At 37.8% G+C, this 15,137-nt stretch overlaps 1 protein-coding gene and 1 long non-coding RNA gene across 3 annotated transcripts in view; both read right to left on the reverse strand.

The window, feature by feature from the left end:
- LOC131701830 (uncharacterized) overlaps nucleotides 1–8,808 on the reverse strand; it is a 53,962-nt gene extending 45,154 nt beyond the window's left edge. For both annotated transcript variants that reach the window (XR_009309048.1, XR_009309047.1), the window contains exons 1-2: nucleotides 8,517–8,808; nucleotides 5,438–5,562 (exon numbers count right to left, since the gene is read on the reverse strand). This is a non-coding gene — a long non-coding RNA (uncharacterized LOC131701830). The remainder of the gene's footprint in view (nucleotides 1–5,437; nucleotides 5,563–8,516) is intronic.
- Nucleotides 8,809–9,620: 812 nt separating this feature from the next.
- Nucleotides 9,621–14,912, reverse strand: LOC117432216 (RING finger protein 223). Its single transcript, XM_034053801.3, has 2 exons — nucleotides 14,619–14,912; nucleotides 9,621–11,908 (listed from the first exon to the last, which is right to left on the reverse strand). The coding sequence occupies exon 2, from the start codon at nucleotides 11,896–11,898 to the stop codon at nucleotides 11,245–11,247; it is 654 nt and encodes a 217-aa protein (XP_033909692.2). The 5' UTR covers nucleotides 11,899–11,908; nucleotides 14,619–14,912; the 3' UTR covers nucleotides 9,621–11,244.
- Between the last annotated feature and the right edge of the window lie 225 nt (nucleotides 14,913–15,137).

The raw sequence follows: 15,137 nt of genomic DNA on the forward strand, positions 1-15,137 counted from the left end.
CATTTTCCTGCTTAATGTGGATGTTAAAGTTCTCAGATAATGAGCAGAGCATTCTCCCCTGATATTCTGCTCTCAAAGTGACTCTTTGACTTTCTATTGAACAACTGACAAGTGCATTCTGGATCGCCTGCAGTACCGAATGTCTATTGTGACACAAATGCTTTAACTTCTAAATGAAACACAACATCGATTTAACACCAGGGATTTTTAAAATGAGACTAGCTTTTTCCCCCCCCCTGCATGCAAACCTTATGAAGATGCAGGAAATAAAGTTTTATTAATCGGTGGTCTCCAAGTGCTGTCAGTGTCACTGTGCTGCATATAAGCCAGTAATCACCTCACAGATCCAGTCAATACTCTCACACAGTGCAAGGTCAGTGAGCATTAGTTTAATATCAAGGCTGAACGTGTGCTACGATAAAGGGTTATACACAGGAGTAATGGATATACTACAGTCACTCACAGAGTATGGAAGCCTATCTGCTCAAATACAAATCCGCTCACAAATGAGTTATGTCAATTTAAAATAGCACCAAAAATGCAAAAAGGGCATCTTGCATTTTCAATCACTAAATTGAAAATGAAAATGGCTTTGCAACATACAGTGGTTATAATGCAATCCACATAAGAACATGTGTCATAGTATATTTGTGCTCTACAATATGAAAAAACATTGCAATAAACTGGGTTGAATTGATCATATGCAACATTTTAAATAATGTGACAAAATCTGTCAATATCACTCTTATTCTTTTCTCATAAAAATATAAATTATTAGTGGTTTTGTAGACCAAGGCCAGAGAAGTAGTTTAATGGCCTGATACTACAGCAAGCAAATTAATCATTTAGAGCGATTTCAAATTGCATTACATCTTTAAATGGATTGCAGATATCTTGACATGATTTACAGATATCTAAATTTAATTTAAAGTTATCTTGAAACAATGTTGTGCTAACCAGACATGCCAAACTGTCATTAAGAAATCTCTTTAAATGATTTTGAGATACAGTACTGTCTGGTTATATTGTCCTTTGTTCCCCTCAGTCAGACCCCTTTACTTTCTAAATACCCCGGTATCTCTGAATAGATATTTTACATACAGATGTCTTAATGCATTACAGACGTTTTATACAGCTGATGATAATCAATACGTAGTCAGTACGAAGAATAATGTATTGCATGCAACCAGTAGGGGGAGCCATTGTATTCCGCCACATATAATTACTTTACTAATATACCTGCACAACAAAAGAGACGGCACAAGCAAGTACTGTAATACTGCAGACGCAATGAGAACTCCCATGCCAGTCATTCGACAGTTAAACTAAACCGCAACACAAAATCTGCATAATTGACAGCCTCAGCTTGAGAGAGGCCAGGGATTGGATGGGGGTGTTCTGGAAAAATACTATTCATTTTCTGGAAATTTTACAACTTCTGTAGCAGGACAGGGAGAAGCTAACTGGCTTTGTAAAAATGAAGAAACAATTAATCAATGGTTTACAGTAAATGATAGGTGACTTTATAATTAAATGAAAGATAGACAGGTAGATAGATGGACAGATAGATACGAGCTAATGTGCCCTGATGTACATTATGTAACTATATACCGATATCTATGTATATTAACATTAATGTCTGTATACAGTATATATGTATGCAATTTAAATAATAATGTATTACTATTGTGCTGTAATTAAGCAAAGCCTGTTACAGTACTATATGTGCATTAGCTGACATATTTTACTAGAACATTTGAATAAAAATAATTACAAACTGTGTCTTGGCATTAAAAGTATTTTACCCTAAAAAAAAAAAAAAAAAAAAAAGATACAAGTCAAGCAGATGGTTCTTGCTTAAGCTCCAAAGAAATAATTACAAGGTCAAACAGAGAATCAAGGGTTAACCTTACATCTGAGCCCAATACCACTGCACGCCACAATGAGTCTGAATTCAGATTACTGCTACATCACATATGGTGGCATCCTAAAAACTGATTAGGTTTTTTGCCAAGCTGTTTTTTGCAGTGGAATTCACTTAAACAGAAAATAAAGTGTCACTCATTGTGATGCTAAACTCTATCTGTTCTGTGCAGCAGTCTCGTGGGACAAACACAATGTGCAATATTCCTGGATGCGAGGCTGAATGCCAGCGTGTTCCTTTGAAAACAAGATACTTTGTTAGAACATTACTTCCATTCCCAATTGCAAGTTCCAAATTCCAATTGACTGTGTGCTTTGAATCTGAATTGCTTAAGGTTTTCTAAACTCTCCTGCGCTAAAGTTTCGTCAGTGTCATTTCTCAAAATGTTTTACAACAACTATATTTGTTTTTTAGTATGACCAAGCATTGTATGATAGAGTGCTCAAAGTTTACATATTCCAGCGAGAACAAAAAAGGACTTCAAAACTAGATCAAGCAGTTAAAGTGCATTTTATTACAAAATAGATTATCCACTTTATTCCTAATCCTACTATCATAAGCCTTTGCTATAACACCATGGCACTGTACAACCGTATTACAGCTAACCGCTCCAGGCCTTATATACTGCACCGCCCACCATGCCAGTCCCACATGGTTCAGCTTGCACCTGCTTTATTTCTGAATGGTTCCTTATAAAGTGGCCACACCCACGCTATCAACTATCTAGGGAAGGGCTGTTGAAGCCAATCCACAACCTAGATCTCGGTATGTTGTGATTTTCCATCTAAGTGATCCACTTCTCTGCCTGCCCAAAGGTCAGAGATATCACTTTGGAAATGTAATTCAATTATCAGGTGCTGGCTCCACTACAGTCTCCTTCTTATGTTCAGATGCCGAGCTGGAACTTGGCAAGTGATCCAGGCTGGACGGCCGACCTTTTCAGAAACTCACAAAGCAGGCAGCTGTACTCCACTGTGCTGTGGCAGGGGATCATACACACATTAATCCCAAGCCCAGTAACTGGGCATTGGAAGAGCAGCCTCAGTCGAATGATCCATCTACAAGTTAACCTTAAACTGCACTGCTGTCTTAATGATATGGACAGTTTTTTTTTACTGAGAGAGTGCAGCCTGGGGACTATCTAAAATCTGAATAGAGCCACCATTTACAATAGGAACACAGGGCTGTTTGTGTACCAGGGTTATGAAAACAAAATCAAACATCTAGCCACGCATATCTGTATGTAACAATATCTAAAACGTCAAGGTGGGACCAATTAAAACATTATTTTTAGTGGTACAAAATAAATGAAATAAAAACACCCCCTCTACAGTTCATAATGTATAAATTGGAAATATTTTTGGAAAAAAAAAAAAATATATATATATATATATATATATATATATACATACAGGTGTCCTACATCCCAACAATGAATGAGTACATATTTAAGAATCCATTTATAAAACACACAGTAGCTACACATGTGGTTTTGATGATTATTAACAAGGAACAACAGTGTAATACATGAGTACGACAAAAACAGCTTCCCGTACTGTATATCCCAGCAAGAGATTAAAAAACTATCCAGTACAACATTCTATGAAGCATATCACAGAAGAAAGTCTTTCTGAAAATGTTTCTATTTGCAGAGTAATCTAGGAATCTATCCTTTTATATATTTTTTATAGAAGATCGGAAGAATAACATTGTTTGGGAAGACTTGGTGATGGTCTGTTACTTGCTCTCTGTTATTTGAATAAGAGTTATGATTATCCCACACAATGACAATTTAACTGGACAGTTTTCATGTATAATCGTACACTCCTCGTTGTAGTTCCTCCATAAACTTTCAATTATCCTAGAATATTGTTTCAGCTCCCCTTGGCCTCTTGTTCCATATAGCTGGGGGGGGGGGGGCTCTCCTTAGCAATTTTTAGATAAGGGGCTGGGCCCCCCACTCACTTTAACCAATGATCAGGTGCATACAAAAGAAGAGTTGTGTAACACATGTAAAAATACATGTGTTTCTTTCAAAACTGCCCATCTAAAACCCACAGTGGGTAATAAATGGAAGTGCACAGGAGGTATGAAGCAATTAATTATTTAGTTTGCTACAATCACTTTAAATACTATCCCTTACCAAATTCCTTATTCATAAGAGCAGCCTTACACGGTAGCAACCACATGATTCATGAAGTGCCCTATATAGCAAAGTGAGTACCCTTAAGTCTAAAGATGACTCAACGTAAACCAGCCCTTACTGGCTGAAAGTAAACAGATACGCATTCAACGTGTGTACATGTCAGTGTGTAAATAGCATTAGTGAGATTCATCATCCCCAAAGGAATTCAAACCGGGAACTTGGAGAAAGCTCAAATAACCTGACTTCCTTATTCATAGTCGCTAGCTCACTGTGAGTAAGCAAGGAATGCTCCTTTTGTAGTATGTTTAGTTGTTTTTACTGTAGAATGTTTTGTTTGAAAAAAGCTAAGTTTCAGCTAATCTAATTTTTCCTGACAGTTCAAATAAGACTGCATGTGCGATATCAGCTTTGTTTTCTGCAGACATGCATACAGGGAGATATACTTAAGACAACATTTCTATAAAGAAGATGTATAAAGTCTGTCAGTAGCAACCACTCTAAAAGGACAGTCTAAAAGGGACATAAAAAAGGAGAGGGAGAGAGGTGGTGCTTGGTACAAGTCTGACTAATTCGGCTTGTGTGACATGGCAAAAATATAACTCAGATAATTAACTATAAGATAAAAAGGAAACGTAGCAACGGCTGTGATGCAAAAAATTACAAAACACAATGCAAAGTCATTGTTCAGTCACTCCAGGAACAGATTGCGTTTACAGTATACAGTTACCAGAAGCGAATGCTATTGAACCACAAAGGCAAGAATTATCATTAACCTCCCTTGCTGTATTTAACTTTCCTATCCAGCAGCAAAATTATCAGACTCACGAGTGAACTGGCTAGCAAAAAAAAAATGACATGACTAGCACCACTTGCCCTTCAACAACCGAAATGCTGCAGAGTCAATCCGCAAAGTCCCATTGTTAAGTTGGGTCTACACCCGACCAACTGGGGGAACCAGTCACACAACTGAGTATCAAATCACTCATCTATCATCTTTCTACTGCAAAGCATAATCATGCTCTACTCCGAGAAACCAGTGCCACGACGTCTTTAAGAAACCTTGTGTTGCCATGGTAATGTCGGGCTCTAGTAATGGTTCCAAAGGGGTTTCCTTTATGAAATATCATTATATATCCAGCCTTGTATTTTTAATGCTTCTGTTCTATTGAGTTAATAGTAAGGCACCAAATGAGGGTCAGGGTTCGAGGATTGTACCACCAGGTGTGTCAAGCTTCCACTACAATCACAACTACATAGTCATTGCAATGAACACCTTAATAGTAAAAACAGAAGGCAGAAAAACACAATCAGGACATTATAATGCAAGGGGGCAGTTAGAAAAAAAAAACATGTAATATGAAGCTTACCTACTCTTCAGCATTGGCACCATTTGTCTCGAAGAAGGATTCCATCGTCAAAATAACATCAGAAACGAAAAGGAATGCAGCATTGCTGCAGGGACACACAACACACCTCGACTCCTGGGGGAAACCTATCAGAGAAGAATAATCTCTGAGCAGCCAATGCAGTTTGAAATTCACCCAGTCTTTAACTGTACAGATTTATAAAGCAATGTTGTTTTTAAACTAAAGATCAGTATTACTGGGATTCAACTGTATAGTACCAACTTGGATAGGAGCCCGTCATTTTTTTTTTATTGATATAAAAATTACAGCACAAGCCATGTTATTCAGGAGTCAAAATGTATTCAATCTGGTAAGCCACAGCTGGATTTTAGAGCATTTTACAGCACTGGGGAAATCACCCTGGATCAGACCTGGGGTAAATTACAATTGTAATTGTGTAATTCATTGTAGTTACAATGTAATTGTAGGGGAACCTTAGCACATCTGCGTAATTGTAACTGTAACTGATTGCAATTCAATTACGCATTTGTACTTCAATCATTATTCTCAAATGTATTTGTATCTGTGATTATTGCTGGGTTATTTAGAATAGAGCAAACATGTTAATGTGTCTAGTTGTTTATGTTACTTTATTATAATTACTGCAGCATAATGATGACTGTAATTGACCACAATAGCATTGTAATTGGACTGCCCTGGATTGCATCAGCCACCTGTATCTTGGTTATCCTGGGATTGTGTGCGTGGAGCTGTAACAAACGTGTGCGTAACCTCCTGCAATGCAGCCGTCTGACTGGCATTCTCATGCTCCAGCTGGCTGTATGATAAACAAAGCTGCTTTCTGTGACTGGTTTGTTCCTGGTGCCACATCAATCACTTAATCAGGTAACAAAGAGCAGTCAGGCACAGAGTATTCACTTTTATGGGAGATACTGAAAAAAAAAAAACAGCTCTGATGCAGGCCGGTATTAGGTGAAAGGTTTGTTTACTTTACTTAGTTCCTTATGTTTTTTTTTTTCTTTTTAAAAGTTGAATCCTCCCCACCACACCCAAAAACATTCCATCACAAACAAAGAAGATTTTTCACCACAGACCTGTACCGTGTAGCCAGCTGCCTGGATAAACGTGTATGCCAAATAAATAACTAATAATAAAACGATAAGAAGAATGCGGTATACTTCGGGCTGGCAGTTAAAGAAGTGATCATCAAGGATATTACCCCTAGCAAAATTATTACCAGTCACCTTATTGTTGCTTTTGATTGCATTTTGATTCTTTGCCTATTTCAGAATACAGACATTTATTCAACACAACACTGTAGGTTACGTGGTCACATTGCAGCCATGTAAAATATTTTTATACCAGGGTATAGGAAATCGGGACCCTCCTTATTATCAGGCAAATAATTCCAGGATGAGGGTTCAAGATAAAGGTAATTATGAGCCAAAATGTATCTTACGAACAGGAATGAAACTGTTATTAAAGTACAGTTCAGTGTGCTTATATATTGGGGAACTCTGTCAGGCAAGGACTTGGGCATTATTACCACTTTAAACCAAAAAGTGAGCCTCTTGGCATTACTTGTTCCACCCTGTCAGGTTTTCCCATCATGCCCTGTGTGATTCATCCACAAGCAGGTGAGAACTAGATTCTCTCCATCTAATGTTCCATTACATTGTTGTCAGGCTCCTTCAGCTTACAATGAGTCTGCCTGCATGGCATGCCTTTAACCTACAAGCTTGTGGGTCTCCCCTCTGCACTAACTATGAATCATTTACTATTCAGAAACCAGTTTTATAAAGCACTGCGGCAGCACGTAAAAAACATTTGTAGGTATTTGGGTATCATTCTGAGTCAGTCCTCCATACTAGTGCTGGATCACGTTCCTTCAAAATCCCTCCAGTCCACGTTCTGCCACTGCAGTATGTTCACTACGTGACAGTCCGATGATCTGGGGTAAAGGCTTTAGTGGAGAAAGTCAGTGGGTGGAAACTGGTTCGTGGTTTAGATCCTTTTTCAGTTAATACTAAACTTCAGCAGTTATTCTTAGTAACAGAGTGGAAAACAAATGCCTTGCATAAGGACATAAAAAAACATTTATATTTCAGTATTGAGACTTGCTTGAGGCTGTTATCCTGCAGAACCCACTTTTAAACTCTGTGTTACTGGATGCCTAAGGGCTGTTTTCTATTTTCTTACTACTGGAATGTCAATAGCAATACAGATCACCTACTTGGACCCTATGTTGTACTGTGCCTCAAGTATACTGGAATTAGTATTTCCTTAATATACTTAAATATAACTTTCTTTGATATCCATTACAGAGGTACAAATAAGACTCCTGTTGCACCCGTTCCAGGTTTTACTATGACCTTGATTAACTACATTGTTTAGGTAACAAGTTCAGGTGCGTCTTATTAAACTCATTGTAAAACTAGTAATGGATAAAAAACGTGCCATGCAATGGGAGTCTTATTTCCATCCCTGCATTGAGGCAGCTCTAAACACACAGTATGAAACTGAAAAGCAGAATAACATTTAAATTAGCAATCCCATCCTAAAATAAGTGGCACTTGACAGGCGAGTTTGTATAATAGTGTTAAACTTTCACTGACTTATTTTGCAACAACAGTGACCTTTCCAAGCAGTCAATCCAAGTCCTAGCTCCCCATTGTAAGTAATGGTTTATGCCGTGGTGGTTAGTCATTGAAGAGCTCTCTATCTTATCACCTTCACTAACCACAGAATTTTACTCACAAATATGATCAGTAGAACCGGTTAGCAAACTCCATATTCAGTACTGGTATGTTTGTTATAACTACAGGCTTTGCAAAATTCTTCTGCAAGAACATACCTGAAACAATTCAACAAACCTGAAGAAACAAATGCTTTTTTTTAATGAAAGTCATTTCTAATTATTACAAACTAATTATCTGATGCATCTTGAAAATTACTCATGCAATAATGATGTAACTTAATCTTGTCATAATTACCTACGACTGTATTTTTATGCAGGTTCTGGCTAATGTGGTTTGTACAAAATCCACACATGATTAGATAAGCATAAGCTAGCACTTACCTGAATGCTAAGTTACACGGTAGTCCTCATTTTGCAAATGCACATCCAAGTGGATTCTTCACAGCAACCAGGAAAACAGCTAATTCATTCCCACAGTGCATTTACTGGCAGTCCTCAGAAAAGTTATTTACAATCCATATAAATTTGATACAACATGCTAGTCTTCAAAATACACTTGTGGTAGCACTAATAATCAGATCCCTGTTCAGCCAGTCTAACTTGAGTTACACAGTGTGATTTCTGTAGATCCAAACATACTGCTGAAACTTCTCTCTGAAAACATAAAAAACAAATCTGCTTTAAAATGGGAGGAATACCTTGAACTGCAACCAACACATAATTTAATTACCTGCCTAACAGGTGCTTAATAGAACTAGCAATTAAATAGCTCTGCATTGTTACATCGTCTAAATCAAGGAAAGGCAGTGCAGTTGAGAGCAATCTGGATGTCTAGAACGGATTGAAATGATCATTTGTCAAATAACTTAGTTACGCTACAGTATGTAACAATGGCTGCTCTAAGCACACATAATTACATATTATTAACACGGGGGCACTAGATGAGTGTGAAATACTTCTAATCCCTTATCCACACTTCCTAAATACTGTGTGGCCAACATGCATTGAAACCATGTGATTCACCTTATTAATAATCACTTTTTCAAAACGTGTTGATCGTGCATAACGTTGGTAGTGTGAATAAAAGAATATACATGAAGTGTGTATTGGCTGGGGTCAAAGGTGATAGGTGCTCCCAGCAAATCCTAAAAAATAACATTATACCCCACAGAGTTTTATTAGATGCAGACTTAAAAATAGAACTTGTGTCGAGTCGCTAAACTGTAAACTGCGTACGTTGAAGTCAGGTATGTTCCCCCAGCATGAGTGAGTGAGAGAGTCGTTACCTGGATGTCCTTATGACCCCTAAGCTGCAATAACAATACAACACAACACTATCTGCTCAGGCAGAAAGCAAATACACTGCAGCAATGGAAAATGCCTTGGGGCAGTACACTGTAATATCTTCATTCCAGAATTCCCCTGTTAATGTTGTGCAAATGCTTTTCGCAGTGCCAATGATAAACTAAAAAAAAAAAAAAAAACTGTGTTTTAATAAAATGTTTATTGCAGTCTTTTATATATAAAAAAAAAATATATACAGCAAAATGCAAAAATACAGTACCATAACAATGACATTTACAATCTACAAAATATACATTTATGGCATTATTTTTTTTCATTATGGAATATGACACTATTTACAGCAACATGTTAAAACACTGTTTTGTATTACTACATACAAGTACTAAAACTGTGTGTCGTAATGTTTGTTATTGTATCTTTGTTATGCTCTGCTTGGTGCACACATTATGTTTGAAGTTTCAGAGGACATAGTGCACATTTTTAACTCTAAAAAGGAGAAAGACCCATGTTAAACTTGAGATGGTTAAAAAAAAGACCAAAACCAAGGTTTCAAAAATCTATTATTTCCTTACCTAACAGTGCTACTAATGTGATCAAATGATTTGACACATGCTAATCACCTCCTCCTAACACTTTAAGAGGTCCCTATTCTTCTATTGAAGATCATTTGCCTGTTTCTGGTATTTCAGATTTCAATTTGGAATATGCAGATACGTCAGACAGTACTACCACTAGAAAGGGGTACGAATGGATTTCAAAGCATTGGTTAGTGCTCTTTTAAAACAGGACTACATGGAGTACCAGATCCTTACAATAAGAAACAGCACTTGGGCTTGATTATTCTCTCGATTACCTCAACAAAATGGGTAAAATATTTCACCTGTCTTTAAAATCATGATGATCACTTCCCAATATTCTTTACATTTGATTTACTTATACAGTATATATGTAGCTATGATTTCTGCAATAGAAAGTAAATTGTACAGAATGACAATTGGCAATACATTGGAATGATGGAATGTATAAGAACATATAGAACTGCATTAGGGCTAGGCAATGCTCCAGACTCCACTCAAAGTCAAATATCTTACTATAATAAAATATTAGTGAAGTTAACAGCCTGTCCTGGTGTTATTGCACTCATCATAAATTCACCATTTAACATTCCTTCCCAATACACTGTGGCTGGTTCCACAGACTCTTATTTTAGGTGACTAACTTTGTGAAACCAGCCGGTGGTTACACTACTGTACGCTCCAATTTAACTTCACGACACTGAATTCATCCTCTAATCCCTGCGTTGAAAACACATCAATGATAAGGCAGTGTTTCTTGGCTGAAGTATCATTACTAGATGTAAGTAATAGTTCATCACAAAGATGGTACGTATCACAATCCCTTCATTTTGATGCAGAGATTATTCATGTTCTTTGGCTTGCATAAACACAGTGTGTTGTGTGACTACACTGTGCAAGAAACATTTGGTTAACACAGAAATCACCATCACTTGGAGTCAACAATAAAGAGCAAACATTTTGTTTAATAACAAAGTAAACTTTTAGCAGTACCAATGTTACGTTAACATATTGAATTGCATTTCACTTTGTAGTTACTAGAAATCCACACACACACACATAAAACAGCGTGCTGGATACGACCTGCCATTCAATACAGTAATGCATCAGGTCAGCTTCAGGTTTCTAAACCTTCCATGACAAACGTTCTAACCACTCCCATAAGTAAAAGTGGTACATTGCATTGAAGCAAGCGCCGAGTGTCTGACTGGCTGAGCACTACAGTGGTTTTAGTTCCTGGTGGTACTAATAGTTGTCACACTACTTATAGATGCGTTTGACTTGCTGAAGCATCTAAGGCTTCCCGTAGTAAAGACACACTGCAGAGGCCACAGTATGATGCACACCAGCATGACCATGAGTATGATGAAGAGGAGCAACCTCTTCCAGTCATTTAGCAAACCGCAGCGTGACAGGAGGCCGCGAGAGGGCGCCGGGGCCACTTCCGCAGCGTTCTCGGACTTTGTAATCCCAATGTCTATGCAGATACAGAAGTCCGAGGTGCTGGAGTCAGGGGACTTTTTGTAGCACAGCATGGCTCCTTCCATCCAGACAGGCTCCTCCTGCTGAAGGTGGGCTGGGAGCTTGCAGAGGACTTCTTGGCTGGTGGTGAGCGCTGGTGGCCCTTTCTCTGGCATGGTGGTGAGGTGCCTACAGAAAGGGCAGGGGATGTGTCCGGTGTTCTGCTCCGTAGACACGGCCGAAAGCAGCCTGGAGAGGCACTCCAAGCAGAAGGTGTGGGTACACTCCAAGACTTTGGGGGTCTTGAAGATGTTGTCGTAGGAGTTGAAGCAAATGGAGCACTCTGGTTGGTCTGCATTCTTCTCAGCATCTTCACCCAGAGAGGAACCTGTGTGCCACACCACCTGAGGCAGCGCGGACATTTTCTTTCACCTGAAAAAAACAAGAAAAAAACGATTCTGTAAAAATTGAACTTTGAGCAGACATTGGCGGCCCTGCTGGAATCATAGACACAACATGACCATCCAGCAGGCGCAACAAAGGCTCAAAGACTGTTAGAGACAGCTGGCTACACTACCAGCTTTTAGGTTTCTGAGGTACAGCGAGTGAAAAGAAATTGTGGATTTAAGCAATATTAGCACCGTTTCACCACATTTCTTACCATTTGTGTAGAACCAAGAGCCAATAATGTTTTGCTTTACTCAGTATGATTAAGCGATTATGAGAGGATCACAGGAGGGCTTTCAAAGTATTGACAATGAATCATTAGTAACCACAAAGGCCAACATTTAGTTTCACGGGTCACTTATTGTAACTTTCTGTGCCTGTTTTTTTTTTGTAAATTCAGACCAGATTTACTGTTTGCCTGCAACGTCATCCGATACCTGATATCTGCAACTCAATACTTGTGCTTTAGATACCAGTCTTGTATTTTTTCTAATAACTGATAACCGTTGTAAGTTTAAAGTTCATTTTTTCAAATTATGTTTGAAAATATGACCCAAGATAAGAGTTATGGCCAAGATGTATCACGGTTTTTACTTTAATAAAATGGTAAGTAACAAGCCCTTAGAAAAAGTATTTTGCACTGCTCCAAATATATTGCGTTATATTACGTTATATAACACTGCAGTACTGCACTAACAGTTTGGTGTTGTACTTTGAATTCTCGCTGTGGTTCAGGGTAACTCAATGTACCATATATCTTTCAGGGCACCTCTTTTTCCAGTGTTGATGCATGTTTACTGCAAGTGCCGGCTTTCTAAACATTGCCTGATCCCTGCGTACACAAATATTTACATTTTAGCTCCTGTTCAAACCTAGCTTAGGAACTGATCAAACTTATTAGTGAGGCAGATGCAGTTAGAATTCTTAATTACAGCATACATTGTTTTTCATTCTAAGATGCAGCACATCAATACTGATCTGAAATTAGAATGCTAATGCTATTAAATCTAGATTTTGTGTTTGAGGGATCACAAGCTTGTGGCGTAAACTTGAAACACCGTCATCAATTCAGAGGTGAAACTAGAAGTCCAGTTTCTTGCTTGAGGGTTGTTCTATGAAAGAACAAGAGCTGTTTATATACAGCAATGCTTATATTACTGGACTATGGATACATAACTTTTGTATCCCTCACTTTAACCAAAGAGAGCCACCCAAATACAGTTTGCACAAGAGGAGGCAGACAGTGTCTGCTTTGTTAAGGTGAGCTCACAGAATTTAACAGGTGAGCTGAGGAAAAGAGGAAATCTCTAAGCAGGCCAACATGGCACACAGCAGAACGACAGTGTGTTCAAGCCAGTTCCAGCTAGATAACTCAGAACCTACCAAGCCTATTGAACAAGTGCAATCTGAACACAACAATTACAGGATATTGAAATCAATACTGTCAACACCCTTGTTGCAAAGAGCGCGCAATAAAACCCCCACTAGCAACTCAATAAAGTCATTGCAGTTTCTCTGCACGTGTATTGCATTTACACAGATAATGAGTTTCAAGTACTGTACAGATATAAGTGAAAGCCATCTGCCAGACAGAGCAATAGGGGCTGTTCTTCCATCTGGACCAGAGCAGCATTGTGTTTGAAAAGCACTGTGCTTTTCTGTGGCTAGGTGAACATTTACAGAACTGTATGAACTACATAAAAAGCTCTGTCTGTATAAAGGGTTGTCGAAAGTACTAAACGTTACTGGTCAGCCAACATAAACCCCTTCTGGTCATTTATTAACTAAGAGTCTGCATATTTCAAACTATCAAAAAAAATGAAAGGGCTTTTTTATCACCAGTGCTTGAGCACAGGATTACTGCTGTGTAGTAGCAGGAGAATGGGTAAGCTATCATCAGGTCATGCAAACATGCAGCACATTGGAGACTGGGAAACAAGATATACATCTTAACACAGAGAATAGACACGGGCGCCATTAAGAATACAGTATACAAATTATACTTCAGAGTAAAACTGTCCGAGTTGAATTGCATCTATGAAAATACTACTAGCAAGACAGCAGCCATTTATCAGGGGTGTAGCAAGACAACCAAAATATTAACCAAACTTGTTCAGCAAGCTGCATACAACAATAAGGATGTCAAACTTGATTGTTTTATGACTATCCCCCTGAGCAATTATTTAAATGGCTTTATAGAACGATTATTATTTTTCAAGCATAATCATCCCATATGGAAATGGCATACAAGTGTCATACACAATGCCTGACATATGAAAACCATACTCTGCGTACTGCAGGGGTTCAATATTATATTGAACAATATAAAAATAACAGCCAAATATAAACTACTCTACTAAATAAGCTACAGTACTATACTCTTAAAAGTGTTACTGTAAAAATTAATTTCATTGATTCAAATACATTTCATACAGTGTATCTCAAATTGTATATATATGTAGTCACATGCATAATCACATTATGTTCTTTATCTAAATAAAATATTACAATTTTGTTTTTAAATGTTTTCTTTATTTTATCCAGTTTACTGTAATTGGGGTTATGTTGCAAAACAGAGAACTTGTTAACAGGTACATTTATTTATTTATTTATTTATTTATTCCAGTATTCAGTTGGGCAAAATGTACAGACAGATATTCCTAACTGAAATGTTTTAGTATTATACAATCCATACCTGTGCTTATTCAAATAGTTGAAATGCCACGACTTTCCCTTCACAGCGTTAAGTTCCACTTCAGCTGTGCTCTCACGTTCCGTGCATCACTTCAAATGCTTGTGAATCCACATAAACTTTTATGATATTTTGGGGAATCTCGTTGTCTTGTTAAGTGTTTTTTTTTTTTTTTTTTTAATGAAAAGTAAAAAGTTTTAAAGAGAACCGATGCCTGCTGCTTGCTTGCGTAGCCTACGGGTGTTTGAATTGAATGCACCTGTGTGGCTCTGCGAGAGTCTTTTCAGACAATAAATATGCAAATTACATTCAGAATGAGGTAGCGAGCGCACCACAAAAAGTGTGCAAAAAGGGTTGGCATAGGACGGCAGCACCCAAACAATAAAAACACGATTCAGCGTTTGATTGGAGGAACCTTGCCCAAACAATAACCTCACCGAAGAATGGAATGTCTTTTTAGAGTTAATATCTACTTACTGTTAAGGCTTGAGGTGTGATTGTAAAAAGTTGTCAACATACACA

This window comes from Acipenser ruthenus, chromosome 27 (assembly GCF_902713425.1).
Source record: "Acipenser ruthenus chromosome 27, fAciRut3.2 maternal haplotype, whole genome shotgun sequence".
Taxonomy (NCBI): Eukaryota; Metazoa; Chordata; class Actinopteri; order Acipenseriformes; family Acipenseridae; genus Acipenser; species Acipenser ruthenus.

What these genes read in the sequence shown, in the direction of transcription:
- LOC117432216 (XM_034053801.3), bottom strand. Translation starts at nt 11,898, where the DNA reads ATGTCCGCGCTGCCTCAGGTGGTGTGGCACACAGGTTCCTCTCTGGGT.